This window comes from Pongo pygmaeus, chromosome 10 (genome assembly GCF_028885625.2).
Source record: "Pongo pygmaeus isolate AG05252 chromosome 10, NHGRI_mPonPyg2-v2.0_pri, whole genome shotgun sequence".
Lineage (NCBI taxonomy): Eukaryota > Metazoa > Chordata > Mammalia > Primates > Hominidae > Pongo > Pongo pygmaeus.
Genome location: NC_072383.2, coordinates 37689537 through 37714442, shown reverse-complemented (window position 1 = coordinate 37714442; position 24906 = coordinate 37689537). Strand labels below are relative to the sequence as shown.

Sequence of the window (24906 nt, the reverse complement as noted above, 5' to 3'; positions counted from 1 at the left end):
AAATTGTGCTGTGATGGTAACTAGCTCTCCACACTGAAAAAAAAGAGGGAGAATTGGGTTCTTTACATAAACAAACTGCAACAGTTTAACAAATGAGAAAGATTTGGAATAAAATATACAATATATTTATTATCTTAGAGAAAGGACAGATTAAGATTTCTTAAACAAGATACATAAAAAGGAGTAAATCACAAAGGAACTGATTATTAAATTTAACTATATCACAAAAGCCACCATAAAGATGGTGAAAAGACATGCTACAAGGCAAGGGAAGGTATTTTCAATACATATAACCTACCACCAAAACATTATTATCCAGAATCTATGAATCGATTTTAAAAAGACAGACCATCCTGTGAACAATATTGATAAATGACAGATTGCGTATTTCACAAAGAAGGACATATCAATGGCAAATAAATATTTTTCAAAATATTAACCCTTATTTATAATATGGAGAAAATATGTATATCTCTGCATCAAACGTTAACTGTTCTTTTTTTTCTTTTTTAAAAAAAGGCTGTTTGCAAAACATTTTGTATCTGTTTTGGCACAGCCAAAACTAATCAACTGTTTTTACAAAAAGTATATTATAATGTTTAAATTTAGAAAAAAAATTAATAATGTAAAGAAATGGTCTGTTAGAGCAGTTATCTCCTTTAACACAGATAGTAGTAGCATAAAACAAGAAAGAATCCAAATGTCCATGGATAGAAAATGGAAAAATAAATTGTGGTATTTCCAAATAATAGATACTACATGCAACCACATGCAAAAATATTTCTGATTCTTATAATCATAGCACTGATATTTGAAAATTGCAGAAGACAACATACAATATGATTACATTTTGATGAAGCAAAAGCAGGCAAACATTAACAATTTTGCTTAGAGAAACATGAAAATGTAGTAAATCATATTTATAAAGAAAAGATTTGTAAACACAAAATTCTGGATAGTGTTAACCTCTATAGAGAAAGCAAGGGAAGGAAGAAGCCCAGGGTAGCTTCCTCCACTGGGAATGTACAATATTTAAGTTGGATAGTGAGTTATTTGCATTACGCTTTATATTGTATATGTTATGCATATTTTTGTATGTATCAATTCTTACATAATTATATTTTAAATATAGCCTCAACAGTAAAAAAACTCATCTATAGAACTATGTCTATAAAAATAAGATTAAGATAATACTTCTTTTACATTCTACACATCTATTTTTGACACTCCTTTTAAAAGTCCATCTAAGCATAGCAGAACAGTTTGGTAATTTACAGTATTTTCTTTTTGTTTTAATTTATTTTTTCTGGGATTTTACAATATTTTCATTCAAAGTATGTCAATATGCTACTTATCCATCATTATGCAACATATATATTTTTTATATATATATGTATATCATACAGAGTGTGACGACATATTAACTAAGAAACTCACCTAATGTAAGCCTATGGAGCAAACAGCAACTCACTTCTTGAATTTTTTCACTGATAGGGAATGCTTTCATAGCTTCCACCACAATATTATAACACCTGACATTGCCACTCATGAGGACTTCCACATTATTGCCTGAATTTAAAGAGATCATAATTATCAATAAGGTAACCATGTTCTCCTTTCAAATATGCATACAAAGACATCTTATATAGACTGTAAATAGATGGCAGCATAATGACTGCATTTCCAAATTTAAACATCATGTTCTGTTAAGTAGCTGTAAAAAATACTGTGCTGTTCATTGATAACATAATGGGGTGTAGGACTGATCTTTGGCATTAAGGAAAATATACTTTATTCCTGTTTCTTGGCTTAAAGCCTTAAGATCAAAAAAAGGAAAAATTCAGAGTACTTTTAGCACTGAAAATGAAATGAAAAGTACTGAAAATGAAAGTCTGGAAATGTAATGTATTGGTCATAAGTTTTCAAATAAATAAATTGGAGGGTCTATTTCTTAACGAGGCTAACCCCATTGGAGAATGACTTTTGCATTGTTTTTTTTCCATAACCAAAAGAAAGAAAATCAAGAATATGTCACCAGATAGAACAGTTAAAATCAGCTATGACCTGTTTCCTCTATTCCAGAAGGGCAACCAATGTACAAGGCAGCAAAATCAAGCTTCCTGAAGGCTCCAAAATAGATGGAAGAAAAGATGGGAGAAGGAAAGAGGGGAGGCATAATATTAAATTATAAGTCTTATGGACAAACACAGGTGAAACAGAAAGGAAAGAAAGACTTTACCAGAAAAAGCAATTAATCAATAAAGGGAGTGAGGTGTGAACCTACATGAAGAAAATATGTATATCTCTGCATCAAATGTTAACTGTTCTTTTTTTTTTAAAAAAAAAAAAAAAGCTGTTTGCAAAACATTTTAGTATCTGTTTTGGCACAGCCAAAACTAATCAACTGTTTTCACAAAAAGTATATTATAATGCTTAAACATAAAAAAAAATTAATAACGTAAGAAAATGAACTACTTTGACTCAGAACAATAGACTTAAAGACTGAAAAGCAAATGTTTTTCAGTTAGAATTAGTGTTTTAAAAACTTTTGATTTCTTAATTTTTAGCTGCTACTTTCTTTGACTTTTGCATTTGAATCAACACATTTTTACTGGAGTTATGTCAGATGTGGGTGGAAAACAATGGATTCCAAAAACCACCAGCCCAAAATAAATAAATAAATGAATAAATATAGCCAAGGAAAAGTATAATGAAAAATATATTCAGTTTGTTGGCAGTGATGACTCAGAGAAATGTGAAAGCATGGCCTTTCTCTATTATTGTTCAGCCCCACCCACTTTCCAGTGTTTAATTTCCTGTGGATAAGAAAATGTTGTGATTTTATAAACATCACCAAAAAAAGGCATTTTTTCACAAGGGCATTGGGTTTTTACTCTGCCTAGACTGAAGGCTCACACCTTCAGACTGACACAGTGATTTCCATATCTGAAGCCATAAATGCAATTACATATAGTATACAACACACATATAAAATACATATTGTCTAATAATCCTGTCAGTGACTTTAGAACACTTATTACATACGAGGTACTACTCTACATTGTTTAACTCTAATCCTCAAAACTTCACATGTGTGAGGATGAAAATATCACTAGATAAATGCATAGGTATATCTTGTACAAACCCACACAAGTAATACATGAAATACAAAGTGTTAATGGGCACTTACAAAACAAAACAGAATATGAAACATTAATACAAAACAAAACAGAATATGACCGATTATTTTAGCCTAATAGCAATCATTGGTAGCATACACATCAAATTAATTTCTTCTGATTAATATTTTTGGTGAAAAATGTGGCTAAATTTCAAAGCATCATTAAAATGCTAATCAAGAGTCACAGTAAAATTCAAACTCCTTTCATGTGGCTTTTTAGGCCCTTCATGCTCTCCACTCCATGTCTCTGGCCTCATTCACGGCCTCTTATCAAGCTCTCCCTTGCCTCTGTCAAAGAAACACAAACGGATAGGATATTTGGGGATGTGCATGCACAGTGGCACACACACATGCATGCATGCACACTCATCACCCCACACCTTTACTGAGCTACTTTTGTCTTCTTGAAAGCAGTCTGCTCTCTCTTGCTCCAGCATCTTTACATTAACCATGCCCACTGCCTGGGCCACTTTGCCTGCATTCTCACTTCAGCTCACTCTTTCGTGCACAGGAAGCTCTACTTATTAAATCTTTGCTAAGAGACATTGCCTCACTTCCTATTTGTTCTCCTAACTCTAGGTACTTCTGCCATCTGCCATCACTTCCGCCACTGTAATCACCTCTGTACTTATCTGTGTCCCCCATTGTACTACACTCTGAAAGGGTAAGGAACACATTTGTATTTTCCACGATTGTTTCTCCGGCACCAAGCCCACAGCCAACTTCAGTATAATGTCAGTGAATGTAAATTAATTAAATGAATAAATGAATGAATGGGTTGAGCATCCACAAGTTTCTAAATAATAAAAATATTGTTAAAATATACTTAGAATGAGATATATTGTAATTTTTCAGATACAAAAAATAAATAACATTTATATGCTACTTACAAGGAATCGCTAGGGAATGTAAACAATGCAGCACATGAAGCACAATTTCCTCTTCATCTTTAAAATTTGTTAACGCACTTAACAATATCATATAATCTTTGTTCTCAACAAATTCAGTCAGTTGCTCCTCTGAGACTGAAAAATGAAAGACAAAATACTGAATAAGCTTAAAGAGGATATAAAAGTTTAATTATTCAAAAATTACAATATTCATGATAGTTGTGTGAGATACATCAAGTGTAATCTCCTTAAATAAAAAATATATTTCTGTGAAGCAGCCCTTCCTAAGAATGTTATAATGAGAAAACAAGCTACGGAGATTAAAATAATTTTGTTTTGGCCTATGTTAGGTACTCCATGTTTTGAAATGTAAAAGTGCTAGTCAGCAAGCAGTTCTCAGAAAAACAAAATTATTTACAATTTCATTTGGGAAATTCTAGAGAAAACTGACAGTGACTAATAAAGATGGCCAACTGGAACTGGACATATTGCAGTATTTAAAAGGGAGGCATTAATGGTAGGCTGCTGAAGGGCAGCTCGGCTAAATGTTTCAGTTCAAGAGTTGTCAACTTGAGCAAATGGCAAGTAATCAGACTTTAAAATACTCTGTCTTCGTGGTTTTCCATCAGACAGCAAAAATATAAATCATTAATTTTCACAATTAAAGTCATTTGATCAAGCCAGTAAGTTCCATTTGGAGTCATTGTTATTGGGCAGTAACCTGAAATACATGTATAAAATTATAGTTTATCTAGCTTGAGAATGGCACCAAAAATATGTTAGAAAACACAGCACTCTAAGTGATCAACATTAATTTTTTTTAATTTTATGCCAGAGTGTCCCTATAATATAATGTGAAATCAGTTAAGTTTTCCTAACAAGTAAAGAATATCATGGAACTTTCTCACTTTATGGTCTAGTTTCCACAGCACACTTTCAAATTTTGAAAATTAACTTTATAGTCGCCCCTGAGTCCTGGAGAACTTGATACTCCTGGAAAAACCAGAAATTTTTCTACTCTACATTTATAGTCATAACCCTCTCAGCACTGATGGTTTTTCTATTGAGTAACATTCTTCTTTTTAACATTCCATGGTCTACCTCCAGTGTCTTAGATGGACTAAACAACGATGGTGATAAAGTGATGTTAGCCCTCCTTCCAGGAAGAAGAATGTGCCCCTAAACTTCCACACAGAAGATTACAGACCCTGCAAGACAATAGAACCTCAAACTTTATCCTAATCGTCATCAAAAGCTTAGTTGCAAGATAGAACATTTATACATGACAGCCTGAAGGAATTCCGTACTCACTGTAAACTATCTTCTACTTCATGGTGTATGTTTATCAAAGAGCTGGGTACCAGGCCCGTGCTATTCTGACTTTTGACAGAGTCATTCTCGCTGCAATACACTTTGTATTCCTTGCAAAATGTATGTCCTTTATTGTCTTATCCAGGAAAACCCACGGGAAGATGTTTCTCAGATCTCCCATGAGACCAACTGCTTCTCCTGAATAATAGGTTTACTTTTATCTTAAGGAACTTTGTAACCACTGATATTTACCTCTTTTCTTTGTCAGATAGGAAGCAAACAGAAAAATTTCTGGCCCACCCATCTGTAAATATGCAGGACCTTAAGAACACAGTAAACTTAATCTAGCTTTATATGATTGTCCCTTCACCCATTTTCTCATCCATTTTGTTTACTCTTGTGTATTATAATTATCTACAAGCTGTTTAAAATCCTTCTGGGAGGAGACAGGGAATTCAACAGTTATCAGGTGATCTGTCCCATTCTGGGAACTGCAAGAAATTAGACCGGTAAACTGATAACTGACACAGGGCCCACATAAATCATTCTTATCTAAACCCCTAGCACAGTTGGCTCTCATAATGATACAAAAGGGGCTCTCAAAATAATTGCTAATTGAACTGTACTGTCACAAGCTCTGTGTCCTCAGGCAGGATGCTCACTTCACTGCTGTGACTCATTTCCTCCTAAGGTCAATAGAAAGACTAAACAAGGACTCCAACCAACTCTAAAATTACATAATAATCTCAGTTATCAATCTCAGGGCCAGGCTATGAAATGCATATTAGTCTTTTTCCTGAAGGACACTTTGTAAACCTCCAGGCTCTTTATGCAGAGCGTTTAGCAATTTCTAAGATTTCTGGTGATGACTCAACATCATAATCCCGATGTAACCTATGCTTGGCTTCACAGTTTTATTTTTTCTTTCATAGCACCCACACATCCAGTTTTCAAAGTAAACCTTATGCCTTGTTAAGCAATTGAAGAAAGTCTACTCCAGTGGCATGATTTATAACCCATGAATGAAATTCACTCCACCAAAACAAGCAATACTTCTGAATTAACCCCATTCCTCACCCTTGACAGACAACTCCCACTTCTTAATAAATAGTAGGATTTTAGAAACCTTCTTCTTATTATAACTGTGTTCTACTTTTCCCAGTATAAGCCTTTTTTTCTTATATATACTTTAAGGAATTTGACATTTTAAAATACCTCTCTCAAACAGCACATGTAAAGCTTTGCATCCAAGTTTCTGGACTTCATCATTGGCTGGAAATGAGTGCATGGCATCAAAAATTAACATGAAAATATCACTTTCTTCATCCAATATCAGCAAGGTGATTTTACCTATTTTAAAGAGAATAATATCCTCTGAGTAAACAGCTGCTTTAACATTTAATGTGTTAATTTTTACATAAATTAATTTTTACATGAAGACTGTGAATGGTTTGTAGACCCATGGTTTTCTTGTTTGTTTATTGATAAACCACTTAACTGCCCTAGATGTTAGACTTATCAAGCTCTAGATCTTTATAAATGAGATAAACTCCCAGTTCACTTTACTATAATTTCATGAGTCTCAATCAGTACTTCTAGCCTAGACAACTTGCCCCAAACGTCTGAAATACATTCTTATGCCTCTTAGACAACATCTGAATATTCCACAGGTACCCCAAACCTGGCCTACTCCTGTTCCCTGTCTTCATCAATGATACCATAATCCAATAGCTACCCAAGAGAAACTCCTGAGTCATCTTCCTTCTTCCACCCTCCTTTCTCTTCTCATTCTCTATCCAAGCAACAAATCAATTCATTACGAAGTCCTTTAAGTATATCTCCTACACATCTTGAAGATTCCTTTTGAACAAAACTCCTTTTGAACAAGGCACCTTCATTCCTATTGTGTTTTGCATTCTCATCTAGAATGCAAAAACAGTTGCTTAATTGCTCTACAGGCCCCAATTTCTACCCAACTAGTTTATTGCCTGCATTATATTTCTAAAACACAAATGTGGTCTTGCAAATCCCTTGCTGGAATCTACTAAGATCTTCTCATGATCTTTAGCATGAAAAACAAGACCCTTCACACAACTGATTATAGTACATGTATCTCATCAGCCCCTTTCCTTCTGCACATTGTCTTCACTCCAAATATGCTAAACTCTGCTCCTCACTAAACATTTTTTTTTGGTATCTCTTTGTACTTGGACTAACTGCATGTCATACTCTTGCCTTTTACTATACCAAACATCTCCTATCATAATCCAAAACATAACACAAACAGCATCTATTCTGTCAATAAAAATAACAATACTGGAATAGGAGTAGTAGTCTGTATGAGGCTAACTTTAATATATTCCAGTGTTGGGAGATTTTTCATATTAATAAACCCTCATCTTCCTGTCCATCGCCAAATGGAGAATGAATCTCCGTCAAACAAACAAAAAAAATACCTCCCAAGGGTGAGGTTAAATTAAATCATGGTTAAGACTGTTAGTGCATGCCATACAACATGGTCATAAAAAGCTGTAGTGAAATGTTGAGTACCTTCTTGTTTTTCCCTCATATTCTCATCTTCCTCTTTCTCCAGCATGGTCTTTACATCTCTTAGCAGGACTGATGAGGACAATTCAAACCTTCCCGATCACATGTCCAGCCTCTCTCATGCTATCCTCCAAGGCCTCTGCACCCATACTTCTCTCAACCTAAAAAGCCCTCCCCTACATGGAAGGAAACTCCTCCCAGCCCTTCAAGATTGGCTCCCTGTGAGCAGCCTTTCTTCTTAGAACCTTATATAATAGCCAGTGTCCAGCATAGCAATGCCCACAACTGTTGCATCATTTCAAGATTTTTTGTCTTCAGGTCTGTTATCTTCCAGGCCAAAGTTTTCTCAGGGAAGGAACCTGACATGGAGAATCAGACCCTGTTTCTACCTCTTAGTGGCCAAAGCAACGTCTCTGCACTTCAGTGTTTCTCACTTAGAAAACTGAGATAAAAATCCCTATCTCAAGGGGTGTTTTCAGGTTTAGGTGTTTAAAAGCATGTGAAGCATTTTACTTGTGAAGCCTGGCATCTAGCAAATACTCAAGAAGTAATCCTATGTATTTTCAAAATGTAACCATTATGGCATACTCCAGAACATATATTATAGAAAATTTATTAAAGATATATATGGAGAAAGAAGTAATAATGGCAAGGGCATGAATGACCACTAACCTAGGGGGAATATGAGATGTGGGTCCAGATTTTGGGAGCAAACATCGGACTACAAACAGAGATTTGGGGATAATATATAAGGTAATGTTTAAAACCAAGGTATTGAATGAGATTTTTGAGAGGCAAAGTATAGAGAAAAGAGATAAGGAGAAGAGATGGAAACAGAAAGAATTTTGGAAATAACTGATATTTAGATTACATTATGGCTGTCCTATCACTAGGTCTAAAAACAGATGCAATTTTAGGACATTTAAATCAAGCTACCCTAATCCTGATCTTTAAAAAAGAAAAACACACATTTAATTAATGGTATCAATTTTTTTTTAATTTGAATCAACACGAAAAACATATACACATATTACCTGAAGTTAGGAGGAGATCTAAGGTCTTCAGTCCAATCACTGACAAGTTTACACTGGCATTATGAACTGTTAGCATTTTAAGAATCAATCTGGAGTTAAAAACAGAAATCAAGATAAGAATGAAATATCATACTCAGAAGTTTGCTTATTTGCATTTTTTTTGCTCACCTATTTTTTATTACTCTCATTGTATTTAATTCCCTATAGTGAAGCTCATGTGTTTTTGTTGCCTGCTTTTAGAGACAGGGTCTTGCTGTGTCACCCAGGCTGGAATGCAATGGTGCAATCATAGCTCACTGAAACCTCAAACTCCTGGGCTCAAGTGAGCAATCCTCCTGCCTCAGCCTCCTGAGTTGCTAGGGATACAGGTACATGCCACCACACCCGGCTAATGTTTTCATTCTTTTTTGGAGAGACAGGGTTTGCTATGTTGCCTAGGCTGGTCTAAACTTCTGGGATCAAGTGATCCTCCTGCCTCGGCCTCCCAAAGTCTGGGATTATAGGTGTGAGCCACTGTGCCTGGCCATGTGTGTTTGTTTCTTTCTACAAACCTGAACCAGGCTTATAAAAACTAGCAGGGAATGTTAATTAGCTTGATTGTGGTGAATATTTCACAATGTACACATATATCAAATCATCAATTGTATACCTTAAATATAAACAATTTTTAATTGTCAACTATACTTTAATAAAGTTAAAAAAACAAAAAAAAATCAACAGGGAACTATTATGTGTCTCATTTAAAAAGTTCAAAGCACTACTTATTTTCCAAGAAATATTCAAATTCAAATATTCAGATTCACTATTTTCTCCCAACTCCATATTCAAAATATTATGAAGCCTTATATACATCGAGAGCAAACCCATTTTTATATATGATGTAAATTTATAAATTATCTTAGACACGTTGATATATTAAAATATAGAGAGATATAATAAAGATGTTAGTTTGTGTATATAAATTAAGAATTCATTTGAATATTTAAATTATTGATTGCTACTGTTTTTAAAAGAGAAATTAATGATATATTAAAAAGTGGTGGGCCAGTAGCGGTGGCTCACACCTGTAATCTCAGCACTTTGGGACGCCAAGGCGGGCGGATCATGAGGTCAATAGATCAAGACCATCCTGGCCAACATGATGAAACCCTGTCTCTACTAAAAATACAAAAATTAGCTGGGCGTGGTGGCGTACTCCTGCAGTCCCAGCCTCTTGAGAGGCTGAGGCAGGAGAATCACCTGAACCCGGGACGCCGAGGTTACAGTGAGCCGAGATCACGCCACTGCACTCTAGCCTGGCGACAGAGCAAGACTCTGTCTAAAGAAAAAAAAAAAGTGACCTTAGCATATCAATAATGTTTAGGTGGTTCAAATGTTTAGTTAGTTCAAGATAAGATTTTAATCCCTATGTTATTAATCCCAAAATATAATCTCTAGTCTATTCCTGCAAAGCATTGTCTGGCTTTACATTGTTGGGAGAAGACTCAGCTGGCCACATCTAGAGCTTTGTATGTATTCAAGAAACGTTGCATAATCTCCATTTGGCAATTGGAGGACCTGAATGAAGCCAGTCTTCGATTCTCTGCCAGCCTTCCTCCTAATCACCCTGCCCCTACCTCTCCCTGTACCATTCCCACAATTCCTGACTTTATCACCACGGAAGAAATTTTTCTTCAGTACTGGTAAGTCTTTGGAGGGAAAAGGCCTTGAAAAAAGAGAAATCTGTTTTACAATCAATTTTTGCTGGGAGTGATCTAATACACTCCACTGGAGACAGCAGTGTGTCTATCTTCTTCACAACTGCATGGTTTCTGGCCTAGAGGACGGGCTTCAAAAACATTCAGTGAATGGAAGATGAATGACTGGATGAACAAAGTGAGTGAATGAGTAAGTGAGTGAGTGAATGAAATTTCCTATATAAACATTTATGTAATTTAATTTGAACAGCTGGTTTGTACAGGAATATGACTAGATGAGTTTCCCAAACACTCCCTGAGGTTATAGACTGGCTCATCTTTGGACTTCCTGGAAATTCTCAACCAAACCAAGGGACACTTAAAGTTACAATTCCTAATTACTGGTATATTTTGAGTAATTCCTCATCAAGTGCTGTATGCTTTAGAACTGACACATAGAATTACAGAGATTAGATTGAAGACGAGAACTCCAATTAATTGTAAATATGCTCTTTCCAAAACACACCCTTTATGTACTGAAAACAAGAAGAGCAACACATTTGTCAAAGAGGGGAAAATGTATAAGCACAGATATGTTCACTTATGGACAAACACATAGCTCTAATTTGTCTAAATTTATAGCACTACTTGATACTGATCAGCAATACAAACACCTAAAAATTTTTCATAAATTAAATTTTCATAAACCACATACCATTGGAAGCCAAAAAATACTCACAATTTCCTTTTCTGTGATAAAGAAAAGTCACATTAGGTATAAAAAAGATTTAAAGTTAATGACAAAAGTTTTATTTGTTTGTTCGTTTTTGAGACAGAGTCTCACTCTGTCACCCAGGCTGGAGTGCAGTGGTGCAATCTCGGCTCACTGCAACTTCCGCTCACTGCAACCTCCACCTCCCAGGTTCAAGTGATTCTCCTGTCTCAGCCTCCTGTGTAGCTTAGAAGATATTTTTTAACTGTCAAAAAACAAAGCTATCCAAAATGTATTTTCCTGGAAACGCACTCTTCTTGAGAAAATATTTTCTTAATTAATGATGGCTAAGGAAGTAGTCTCATCTAAGAAGCCATTATGCCGCAAACTGCAAAAACATAGCTGGTAAAATTGCTATCAAGATTTGGCTGCAGATGTGCTGAAAGGTAATTTCCTCTTTCTTACTCTTTTTGAAAGCCATAGTTTAAACTTACTGTATATATAGGAATATATATAAATGTACTATTTAAAGACAGTAGAACATCAACTTTCAAATTACTACTTACAGAACTAACTTTTCTCAGTTCCCATTTTTTTAAGAACTAGTGGTTTGTAACAGTTCTATTATTAAAAGGCAAAATCTCTTCATGGTTTGAATTCAAAAATACTCATCAAAAATCTACAACTTAACCAGTTTTATAATTATATGATTATATTATCAAAATAATAACTTCTGACATGTTACCTTAAATGTTTGCTTTCTAAATCAAACTTCTAAATTTAAAGCTCTCTATAAATGTAAATCATTGACTCAAGGAAAAATATCTGTATTTTAAAGAATTCCACAAGAGTAGCCTTGGATTGCAAATACAATGTATCAAGGGAAGGTTGTCATGTGTATAGATAAATACTCAAGGCAGTTTATTTTACATATCATACTTACTGGTGAACACCAAGGACTTCCCAATCATTTCCAACATCCTGGGGTCCCATTAAGCTTTGCATTGTACCTGGACAGATTTCTATTAATTTGCACAGAAGTGACCAACCCACCTGAAAACAAGAAAGACATATATTCACATGTTTTAAAGAATGTTAATGGAACATACTCAGTCAAACGTGAATATCTTCAATCTTAGTGGAATAGATGCTTATCTCACTTGTAAATAATAGTTATACAACAAAATGATACCCTAAAATGCTTACTGAGAAACAAAAGCAAGCCATATTCTTAGGATACACCTTTCTCCAAAAATCACACCAGAAAGACATACAAAAAATAAAACATTTCGGCCGGGAGTTCAAGACCAACGTGGCCAAGATGGTGAAACCCCGTCTCTACTAAAAATACAAAAATTAGCCAGGCATGGTGGCAGACACCTGTAATCTCAGCTACTTGGGAGGCTGAGGAAAGAGAATCGCTTGAACCTGGGAGGCAGAGGTTGCAGTGAGCCAAGATTGCACCACTGCACTCTAGCCTGGATGACAGAGCAAGACTCCCTTTCAAATATATATATATATATATATAAAAAATATATAATATGTATTTTATACATTATATATATTAAATTATATATATTATATATAATAATATATAATAATAATATATAATTTATATTTACATTTATATTATATATAAATAATATATAATTTATATATAATGTTATATATTATATTATTATGTATATTATATATAATATATATATTAATATAATATATATAATTATATATTTTTTATTATATTATTATATATAATATATTATATGTATTACACATTATATAATATGTTATATATAATATATCATTTAATTTATATATAATATATTATATATAATAATTTATATATATAAATATATATAATTTCTAAATTATGAAGAACATAGACATGCCAATTGTCTAAATAAGGCAAAATAAAATAAACTATAAAAAATAGTTTTAGAGGTTGTACCAAGATTATTAAGTGCAAGAATGGCTATACCGGATCCTTAGTACTTTTTTTTCTTGGTTTTTTTTTTTTGGTTTTGTTTTTGTTTTTGAGATAGGGTCTCACTCTGTCACCCAGGCTGGAGTGCAATGGTGCAATCATAGATCACTGCAGCCTAGAACTCCTGGCCTTAGGTGATCCACCCACTTCAGCCTCCCAAGTAGCTGGGACTACAGGTATGTGCCACCACATACAGCTAATTTTTGTGTGTGTGTGTGAAGACAGGGGTCTCACTCTGTTGCCCAGGCTGGTCTCAAGCTCCTGGGCTCAAGCAGTCCTCCTGACTTGGCCTCTCAAAGTGCTGCACCTGGCCCTTAGTAGGTTTTAAGTCATATCTACCTGACAGAATTTCCTCCACATATTTAAAATTTTAATTATAGGAAAAAATGAAGTGGCTTATAATGAAGGATTAGGGGAAGTTGGAGATTTTAGTAGCAAAATGTAAGTTATCAGAATGGCTGCTCCCCAAGTAATAATAGAGGCAAGAAACGTGGCATTTTTAGCAATTGAATCTACATCTGGTAGGAGAAAAAGAGAAAGAGCTCTATAATACAGACAGCAGGTAGAACACCTTAATGGCTCCCTCTAGATTTCTCTAGAATGAATTGATAAGGTCTAGAGATCACAGACACCCCAGTAGGCTCTTTCACATTTCAAAATGAAATATGAAATTATAGATGCATTTTAAGTATATCTTCACTCAGTCTGTTTACAAGATGCCAACTTGACTAAGTTGCTCTTTACCTCTGAAAAAAATATTGAAAGTCTTGATTTCAAACCGGAGATGAAAATTAACCTATTCTTCTTACTGTAGACTCCTCTCTAAATGTAAAGGATCTCCAATTCTTTCTATTATACTATAGAACTATACTTGACATGGTCAAAAAAAAAAAAAAGAGAGAAAGTGCATATATATGTACCCTCTAGAGACTAATGGAAAAGTACTAAGTGTGATTTGTAGTAAATACCAATATAATAGAAATACTGAAAGTAAGACTCAGTATGAGTTGAAATTACTCAGAGAAGAATATAATATGAAGAGGTAGAGCTTGAGCCAGATTGTATAAGAACTGATGAGCGGTGAGGAGAGTAGGCTTCTACATGATAAGGAAGCTGCTACAGGGAAGAGGCTATTTTGGGATAAGCCTGGATGCATAAGTAAAGTTGAATATTGCAAGGAGTTGAATGACAAGGTGAGAAATCTATATGCATCCAATAAGGAATAATGGCACAAGTTTCTCACTCGTTTACAGGAGTAAACAACGGCTATTTTAGGAAGATAAAAATGATTACTCAAGATCTCTTTACAATATTACTTTTGGATCTTTTCCAGAGTAAACATAAATTGCTTTATTTCGTCATTACTTCCTTTTACATAATTTCAAATTGCTTTCAAAGGCAGCAATTTCTGACAGCTATTTCTACCTATACTACTTAAGTAGGACATCCTCCTCCACGTAAGCTGAACAGACGTTGACCATCCAGCTGTCATAGAAACTGACTATTTTTGTGCTTTCATAAAATACATCAAGATTTTTTTCCAAACTATTTAAGAAAATAACATTCTGAACAGCTTCTGGTGGAAAAAAAAAAAAAGTCACATAGGATGCCAAACTCATCTCTATACCTATAAAGCTGACTGAAGGAAAAAACCTATTTGTTTTGGTTGGTGAAGCAACAGTATCAGTAAGTGCTTTGCAAAAAGATTCAGGCAACTGAGCTCTCCAGCACTACATGCAACTTCTGTGATTAAATAGAATCTCTGGCAGCAAAGCAGAGGTAACAATTGATCCATTAATCTATTCAATTAAAAGCTTATCTTTCTAAGAGAGAAGGTTCCCATCTTGCACAGTTACAATACAATTAAATTGGTAGTTTTACTTTATTATAATTATTCTAAAAACTCAAGCATGTAATTAATGCACAACAGGAAAGAGTCTAGGGGTTAAAGAAAAAATTTTAGCCACTTTCATTTATTTTGCTCCCCTTCTTCAAAGGTTGAAACCTTGAGAATAAAGAGATGTATAAATTTAGGAGCACAGTGAAATGATGGGCAAGAAAAGAAAAATATAAAGCACCTAGCCTAACTGTCAATTTTCTAAAGACTGTCATTTATGAAGAAACATTAATAAACTATGAAACAAACTCTGAAAATAAAACTGACAGTCTGGAATATCATGTTAAATGGCATCTAAAAACAAACCTTAATCTTTATTTTAAATAGTAATTAAGAATTACTATTAAATTAAATGAAGGAGAAATTTACCTTAATACCTTAAATTCATCATTAAGAGTTTTTCTTTTGGCACTTCCAGCTAATTCAACATATAAAGCAGTAAAGGATACTTACAGTAATTATACTAATAATATAAAGAAATCTGAAGGAAAAATACTACTTTTAAGTGAGTATTAAAACGTCAGTAGGAGACTCCTTTCTACATCCCCTTGGTAAGACCAATGATAATTTAAATTGATGTCATTGTACCTAGCATGGCCACAGTATTGGTATCAAACCATTTTGCTTTTTACTAGCTTGCACAAAAAGCTTGCGAATTCAGCAGCTAGTAGATTGTATGATGGAAAGAGATTTTGAAGATGTGAGAAGACTTGAGTCTTAGGTCTGTCACAAGCTCTTTGATCCTCAGTGAGCAGCTTACTCTCACTTCGCTATGAGAGTAAAACATCTGGTAAGATTTCCAAGAGGGCAGTGAGATTTCAGTGAGAATCAAATATTGGCTGTGCAAAAGAAGGAAACTAAATCCACAGCTTTCACCATATACACAAATCATTTCAAAATGGATTAAAGACTTACATCTCAGACCTGAAACTATGCAACTACTAGAAGAAAACACTGGAGAAATGCTACAGAACATTGGTCTGTGCAATGATTTTTGGGGTAGGACCTCAAAAGCACAGGCAACAACAACAAAAATAGACAAATGGGATCATATCAAGCTAAAAAGCTTCTGCACAACAAAGAAAATAATTAACAAAGTGAAGAGACAACATAAAGAAAGGGATAAAATATTTGCAAAATATCCATTCAACAAAAGATTAACAACCAGAATACTTATTTTTAAATGGACAAAAGATCCAAATAGACATTTCTCAAAAGAAGACAGACAAATGGCTAACAGGTATATGAAAAAAAATCCTAAACTTCACTAATCATTAGGGAGAGGCAAATCAAAACCACAATGAGATATTATCTCACCACAGGCAGAATGGCTATTATCAAAAAGACAAAAAATAACAAATGCTGGTGAGGATGTAGAAAAAGGGGAATGGTGGTACACTGTTGATGGGAATATAAAGTAGCACAGTCATTATGAGAAACAATATGGAGGTACTTTAAAAAACTAAAAAGAGAATTTTCATATGATCCAGCAATCTCAATGCTGGGTATATATTCAAAAAACAGAACATCAGTATATCAAAGATATATCTGAACTCCCATGTTTATTGCAGCCCTGTTCACAATAGTTAAAATACAGAATCACCTTATATGTCTATCAACAGATTAATAAAGAAAATATGGAGGCCAAGGCAGGAGGATTGCTTGAGGTCAGGAGTTTGAAACTAACCTGGGCAACACAGCAAGACTCTATCTCTACAAAAAGTAAAAAAAGAAAAAAAAATTAGCTGAGCATGGTGGCACATGCTTATAGTCCTAGCTACCTGGGAGGCTGAGGCAGGAGGACTACTTCAGCCCAGGATTTCAGGCCTGCAGTGAGCTTTGATCACACCACTGCTCTCCAGCCGGGGCAACAGAGTGAGACCCTGTCTCTAAATTAATTACTTAACTAAAAATAAAAGAAAATGTGGTGTACATACACAATGGAATATTATTCAGTCATAAAAAATGAAATCCTGTCATTTGCAACAGCATGGGTGGGACTGGAGGTCATTAGGTTAAATTAAATAAGCCAGGTACAGAAATAAAATATTGCATAATCTCACTCATATGTAGGAGCGGAAAAGGTGGATCTCATGGAGGGAGAGAGTAGAATGGTGGTTACCAGATACTGGGAATGAAAGGATGGGGAGGGATAAAGAGAAGGTGGTTAATGGGTACAAAAATATAATTAGATACAAGCAATTAAGTTAATATTTAATAGTATAGCAGGGAAATTATGGTTAATAATTTATTGCATAGTTTAAAATAGATAGAAGAAAGGAATTGTAACGTTGCCAACACAAAGAAAAATGTTCGAGGTGACGGATATTCCAGTTACCCTGATTTGAACATTACACACTGTATACATGTATCAAATAGCATATGTATCCCAAAAATATATACAACTATGATATATCCAAAAAAGTAATTAATTACTTTTAAAAAGACTGTTGCTTATTTTCCAGCATACTTTGCCTCTGGTACTCTCTGGGAAGAAATACTAAGTGATACTCATAACTACTCCAGACAAGTATGCTCAGGCTTGAGCAATTTCTAAAATTAAGAATTAGATAGTATGTTCCAGGCTCCCTTGGGTTCTCAAGTCTAGCACTGCCTTATCCAGACCCTGCAGACCAAAACGCCTACCCAAGATCTGACTGTCCTGAGCAGTATCAAGTAGGAGTGACTCTATCAAGTACAGAGTCTAGGGAATGAAGGTGGCCAGAATCAGGCACTTCTGAACACCAAAGCAAAGACAAGTAAGAAGGGATGACGTGGTGCAGAGCAGGAAGCACAATAGGCCAGTGCCCAAAAAGTGACTCATATTCCACAGGCAAAATTCCGACTTTGAGTCTTAAAAGAACAGCATCTTTATTATGCCTCCATCTTTTCTTGGTTTGGTTTGATAGCAGCAAGAAAATCTATAATAGTCAGATAGAAAATATTTCACAGTTGAAAACAAATTAAAATATTTCTTCCAGATGTAAATATCCTCATATCAAAGAAGCTAGACGGTTCAGCCAGACTGGATACAGCTAGATACAGAGATAAACATCAAGATAAAGATAGACCCACACCAATGTAAAGATTGAGATGCCTTATGTCTGTCAAGCCTCTCAACCATTAAGAAACATTGGCTCTCTGACTGCACCTCCAAGGAGTTCAAAGTCCAATTCTCTTTCTCTGCATGAGTTAACATGCAGATGACAAAACTGATTTCAGTTCCCCAAATCTCTAAGTGCTCCGAAGGAAGTTATCACCTTGGCCTATAATTTTGTTTTGACTGTAAATCATTCTCAAAAAATATATATATCCAAGGTATATAGCAAATTTCTGGGTTTCCTATGGTACAGATTGTAAAAGTTTCACTTTTACATGCACTTTATATGACAACAGTTGCAAATTATGAGGGTCTCATAAGATACTACAAGGTATACTACAACTAAAGGCTAGAAATCTGTCTTTGAATTTTAAAAAGTGCTGAACTCTACAAGAGTTTGCCAGTGACAAAGTTGCATTTTATCACTATTAATTATTCCCCTTTTCCAAACTATTCATAATCTTCTCATCTAGGACATGCTCTATATTGGGAAGATTCTTGGAATAGTCAGGTCTAAACACTAATGAATTCATTTTGCCAATAACGAGACTAAACCCGAACCCATTTTTATCCTCCTTCTACCACCATCCATACTGTTGGTTTTATAAAGTTACTTCTTAAAGACACTCAGGGAACACGTACTGGGGCTCTTCATCCCGTTTACATTGTCTAATGATTTAACAATGTTCCCATCTTAAAATCACAGTCAGAGGTTCCTCAAGCCAAATTTCGGGAATAACCAAGAACTCTCGCCTGTATTAACACTGCCAGTAAAACGTCTCCTTCCAAACAGAAGGGGGAATGAGTTGAAGTGAAAACAATGCCTTTACCTGCTGCACACTCGCGACTCTCATATAGGAGTCCAAGACGATCAACAGAGGCACATGGATATTTTTGCCTTGAAATAACTTGGAGGCTGGAAAACAAGTGGGTGGGGAAAAGAAGCAAAGTCACAATCCACAGCACCCCCTTTCCTTTTTAGTCTGAAAAGGGGAGAAAAGTCAAAAAGGTGAAGACCTTCCTGGAATTCTCAGCTGCTTTCCGCCCTAAGGAAAGGATATGGGAGTTTGCGGCTCCTTAAGAGTCCGGGTTTGAGCAGCGTCAAGGGGAGGAGGACAAAGTTTGCAAATGTGAGGAGGGGGAGAAAGTTTGCAAAAATAAAAGCACAGTTTCTTTTCAAGTGATTACCGTGCTCGGAGTACGTGAACACCAGCAGATCCTCCAGGATTTGGACCAGCGTTTCTATCTGTTTTCCTTCCTGGACATTGTTCAGCCTGACTATCAACTTCTTCAGAGTTTCCTCGTCCTCCTCGCACCCCTGACAGCTGCCACTAGCCATGGTGGCACCTGCTTCCAACCCGCCGCCCTCCCAGCATGAACGTCCGCTGCTCAGGGAACCGGCAGGGGCGCCGGCAACAGCTCCCCGGGGGCGAGCTCAGTTCACCGCCCGTAGCCAGCGCTCCCCGCGGGCCCCATCGGCGCCCACGCCCGCCTGTTTATGAGGAAGGCGGCGGCTCCCCGCCCCGCGTTGCCCTCCCTCTCCGGAGCCCTCCTGCTCGGCTTCCTCCTCCCCCACTCAGGCCCCAGAAACGAGCTCAGGGGCCTGCCAGAGGCTCCGCCGAGGCGACGGGCCGCGCAGAACTCTGGCGGCGGCCGTGGGGCTGCTGGAGCCGGGCCTGGCCTGGGTGACCGTGACCGTGGCCCCCACGCACGCCTAGACCGGACCCCGGGCGGGCGCCGCCTCCTGGGACCAGATTCCACCCCAGCGGCGGCGCGGCCGGGAGTCGCGCACGAAGAAACTGACTCAGCGGACTCCGCCAAGTCCCCAGGCCCGGAGCCCCGCAGCGGAGGCGCGCAGTGCGCAGCCCGGCCGGCCACCCTCCGCGACCCGCCAGCCGGGGATCCTGCGGCCCCACAGAAGGTCTGGGAACCGGGAGCAGGAAAAATGAAAGCCGCCTATCTCCAGATCTAAGAATAGAAATCAGGGCGCTGGGAAAAGAGGACACCGCCCAAATGGCCCCTTTTAGAAATACATTGTCTTTAGAGTTCCCCCTATAGGGAGATGAGCAATTTTCCCCAAAGGATGGAGAGAGAGGTTAGCCATCAAAACTGCCCCCGCTACTGTCATTTTTATGATTTTTTGTGACTGTTAGTGGGAGAGGAAATAAATATTGTTTCCCTGTGAGTTATCTGAAGCTCTGGTCACCAAAAAGGCCACTAAATTAACTTTTGGAAATTTGAGTTGCACTAGGCAGGATTCTGATACTTGGGACACCCAAAAAGTAATCAGCTCTCAGAGCTATTAGAACTGAGACAAAGGACAGGGTACATGAAATGAAAGGTGAAAAGGTGAGAGAAGCAAACCTAAATACTCTTCTCTTGGTATTCGGAAATACTTATGAGTATGGGTGTCTATAACCCCAAAGTTTTTTGGTTTTGTTTTTTGATTGTTTGTTTGTTCGTTCTGTTAAGTACCTAAGTAATGTGTTTTTAGGAAAAGAAACCTAGCAAGAACATTGTAGACAAGGCTAGGCAAAGATGATCTATCCTTCAGGTGATGTGTCTGTCCTCAAGGCCATTTACAAAGAAGAGGATTTGACTGGAAGTTACTACTTCACAATTTTAGTTTTGTTTTCACATCTGTTACTTCAATCCTGATGACAATTCTGAAATGGATACAACTACTACTATGTATCCTTCTTTCACTAATGAGGAAATTGAGATTTGGAGTTGAAAAGTGAAGAGCTTTGCTGGAGTCACACAGGTGGGAAGTTGAGAGCCAGGACTTCAACCCAGCAAATCTTCTAACTCCAGGTAGAAGGTTCTTCATGCTCTACAACTTTAATAAGAATGCTCTAGACTTTGTTAATTCATTAGATTAGTGAGATAGCAAATTCCTACTCAACCTGGATATTGGGTCTATGTCTTGTTGTTATAGAGTCTTCAACTTTTACAGACATGCTGAAATATTTATAGTTGAAATGGTTAGGATTTGTTTCGAAGTCATCCAGTGGTGGAGGAAAAGATGAAATGTGTGGAGGTAGAGATAACGATAACAACTTTTGAACTGATAATTGTTGAAGATAATAAGAGATGGGTTCATGTGGTCTGTTCTACTATTCTGTCTATATAAAATTTTCCATAATTTAACAAAAAACTCCCAATCTTACAATATTTATCAGACCTACAGTGTATTATTTTCTAAGTTGTTTCTAAACTTGTTTCCATTTCTGATGACTTAATCAATGTCTCAAGCATTTCTAGGCATTCTCCATCTCACGCATTCCTTCTGTTCCTCTGCATTACTTTCTCCTTTCCTGTTCTACTGAATTACAACCTTGCAAGAAATTAAAACCTACCTCCCTTCCAAAGAAAAATAAATCTAAATTAAAAGATGTCTCCTAATTTCCACAATTCATTCATCCATCTATTGCCTATTTATTATCTACTCTATATTGGCCAGACTGTGAGTAGGCAGTGTGAAAATATGAATTATTTGTTGGGCGCATTCTACCATACACTACTGCAGTGTTAAGGTAAAGTATTCTCTTAAGCTTTCAAAAATGTTTAATTGATTGACTGAAATTCCAAGATTTATCAACTCTTCAGGTAGTTAACAAGACTGAAAATGAAGATTAAGGCACGAATTTATGATGGAAGCAGTGTTCAGTGGAGAATAAAATGGTGCTAGAACATTTGGCTAACTTCCTGAAAAGAAAAAAAATAAAACTGACATTACTAATTACAGCAAACATCAAATAGATTAAAAAGTTAAATAAAAATAACTTCAAAAATAAAATATAACTTAATAGTTATATAATCTTGAGTAAGGAAACATAAAAACAAAAAAGAAATCACATAAGGGTGGTACATGTGACTCCATCAAATTTAAATTTTCTGCAGTCAAAGAAAAAATACCCAATAATGAAACTGGAAGTCAAATGGCAAACTGGAAGAAAAAATTTGAAATACATATGATGAAACACAATTTGCCTTCAACTTTCAAAAGTTCTTACAAATCACTGGGAGGAGGGTATTACGCCACAGATAGACCAGGAAAAAAAATAATAAACTAAGGTTTTCAAAAGGAAATTCACTTTGAATGACCAATAAGTATTTTTTAATGTCATCATTATAAAATAATTGTGTTCCTAAACATGAGTGACGCACAAGTATGAAGTGCAATTGTGTGTGTGTGTATGATGACAATGAAAGAGAAACCTTGAAAATAAATTAACAAATATTTACAAAACCTTTATGAATCAATTATTGAACTATGTTAAAAAGGCATGAATAAATATTAATATCACATTAATTAATGGGAAAATTAAATTCAAAAATATGTCAATTCTCTACAAAGTAACAAAAAACAATGCAAGATTAGTGAAATTCTCAACAAGATTTACATAGATTTCAGCAAGATCAAAAGGCCTAGTATAGACTAGACACTTTTGAAGAAGGACAAGATGGGAGAATTGCCATCTTGTCCTTTTGGATGTCCAATTGACATCCATTCAGAGTATGTAGTAGCCTTTCTCTATCAATTTCCCAAGAAGGAAAAAGTACCCCTAGGATGAAAGCAGGGAGCCCTGAAAGCACATAGTTTACCCAGCAGGCAGTCTTTCTATGAATTAGAAAAAAGTGCCCTGCCTTCTAGGTAGACACAGCCTTACGTCTGCGTGTATCAAGCAGGATTTGGATTTCAGTCTCTACCCTGGTGTTCTTATGGAGGACACAACTTGTACAGTATAGGAAGCATTATATTTTTTTGAAGCTATAGAAATTAATTGGCATGTTATTGACACAGCTACACAAAGTGACCCATGAAAGAGTACAGAAAACCCAGAAACACATCTTCACATGTATGGAAATGATATATGAGAGATGTTGCATTATGTATCAGTGGAAAAAAAAAAAGGGCAATTTGATAAATGAATCTGAGACCACTGCTTGTGGAAAAAGCATCAAATGATTATGCCTACCTCACATCATATTCAAAAATAAATTCCACATGGATTGAACATTTTTGTATAAAAAATGAAAACAGTCCAGGTGCAGTGGCTCACAACTGTAATCCCAGCAGTTTGGGAGGCCCAGGTGGGACTATCACTTGAGCTCAGGAGTTCGAGACCAGCGTCTCTACTAAAAATACAAAAATTAGCCGGGTGTGGTGGCACGTGCATGTAATCCCAGCTACTGGGGAGACCGAGGCAGGAGAATTGCTTGAACCCAGGAGGCAGAGGTTGCAGTGAGCCAAGATCGCACCATTGCACTCCAGCCTGAGCGAAGAAGTGAGACTCTGTCTCAAAAAAAAAAAAAAATTTTTTGAAAAAAATATAGAAAACTATCTGACATTAAGAGGGAAAGAAGCAAAACAAAAATTACAGTTCAGGCCAGGTATGGTGGCTCACACCTGTAATCCAAGTACTTTGGGAAGCCGAGGTGGGAGGCTTACTTGAGGCCAAGAGTTAAGACCATCCTGGGAAACATAGAGAGACCTTGTCTCTACAAAATATTTAAAAACTAGCCAGGTATGGTAGTGCATGCCAGTAGTCCTAACTTCTCAGGAAGCTTGAGGCAAGGGGATCACTTGATCCCAGGAGTTATAGGTTACAGTGGGCTACAATTGTGACACTGCACTCCAGCCTGAGGGACAAAGCAAGGCCCTGTCTCTAAACTAAAAAATAAAATAAAATAAAATCACAGTTCATATAGGAAAAAATTATTAAATTTACAGACATTGAAATCTAACACTATACAAAAGACTCCATCAACAAAGTTAAAAGATGACCATAGGCTGGAAGGTTTTTGGAAAGCATATAACAATTAAAAATTAATAAGAAGAATATATAAAAGGAACTATCACAAATTATAAATGAAAAGATAAGTATCCTAGTTTTTATATAAGTTTAAAAAATATGGCCAGGCACGGTGCCTCATGCCTTAATCCCAGCACTTTAAGAGGCCAAGGTGGGTGGATCACTTGAGGCCAGGAGTTTGAGACCAGCCTGTCCAACATGGTGAAATCCTGTCTCTACTAAAAATACAAAAATTAGCCAGTTGTGGTGGTGCATGCCTGTAATCACAGCTACTTGGGAGGTTGAGGCAGGAGAATTGCTTGAACCCAGGAGGTACAGGTTGCACTGAGCCAAGATCGCACCACTGCACTCCAACCTGGGCCACAGGGCGAGAATATGTCTAAATATATACATATGTACGTATATATGTACATATATACGTACATATATATATGGCAATATGTAGAAGAAGAAAGGCCAATAAACTTAATGAACCTATCTAAAGATGCTCAATTAGACAAGTAATCAAGGAAATAAAAATTAAAGCCATACTGAGATACCATTTCACAACCATCTGATTAACCACAAACTTAAAGTTGGATAATACCAGTAACTACTGGCTGGGATGTGGAGCAACTAGAATACTTTCTGTAGTACTGGCAAGAGTGTAAATCAGAGCAAGCACCTTGGAGAGCAAATGGCAAAATCTAGGAAAGCTGATGTGTCTATCCTATGACCTGACATTTTCACTCTAAGGCTGTCTCTTAGAGAAATTC

At 36.2% G+C, this 24906-nt stretch overlaps 2 protein-coding genes across 4 annotated transcripts in view; one reads left to right on the top strand and one right to left on the bottom strand.

Moving 5' to 3' along the window:
- Positions 1-20368, bottom strand: part of LRRK2 (leucine rich repeat kinase 2) — a 146075-nt gene extending 125707 nt beyond the window's left edge. For all 3 annotated transcript variants that reach the window (XM_054443751.2, XM_063672628.1, XM_063672629.1), the window contains exons 1-7: positions 19521-20368; positions 19163-19248; positions 12295-12404; positions 8964-9052; positions 6598-6732; positions 4072-4206; positions 1438-1569 (exon numbers count right to left, since the gene is read on the bottom strand). In XM_054443751.2, coding sequence (XP_054299726.1) covers positions 1438-1569; positions 4072-4206; positions 6598-6732; positions 8964-9052; positions 12295-12404; positions 19163-19248; positions 19521-19671 — 838 coding nt within the window. In that variant the 5' untranslated portion in view covers positions 19672-20368. The remainder of the gene's footprint in view (positions 1-1437; positions 1570-4071; positions 4207-6597; positions 6733-8963; positions 9053-12294; positions 12405-19162; positions 19249-19520) is intronic.
- LOC134737647 (serine/arginine repetitive matrix protein 3-like) lies at positions 19831-22186 on the top strand. Its single transcript, XM_063647228.1, has one exon. It carries the CDS (start codon positions 19831-19833, stop codon positions 20302-20304), a length of 474 nt encoding a protein of 157 aa, XP_063503298.1. The 3' UTR covers positions 20305-22186.
- The last annotated feature ends 2720 nt before the right edge of the window (positions 22187-24906 follow it).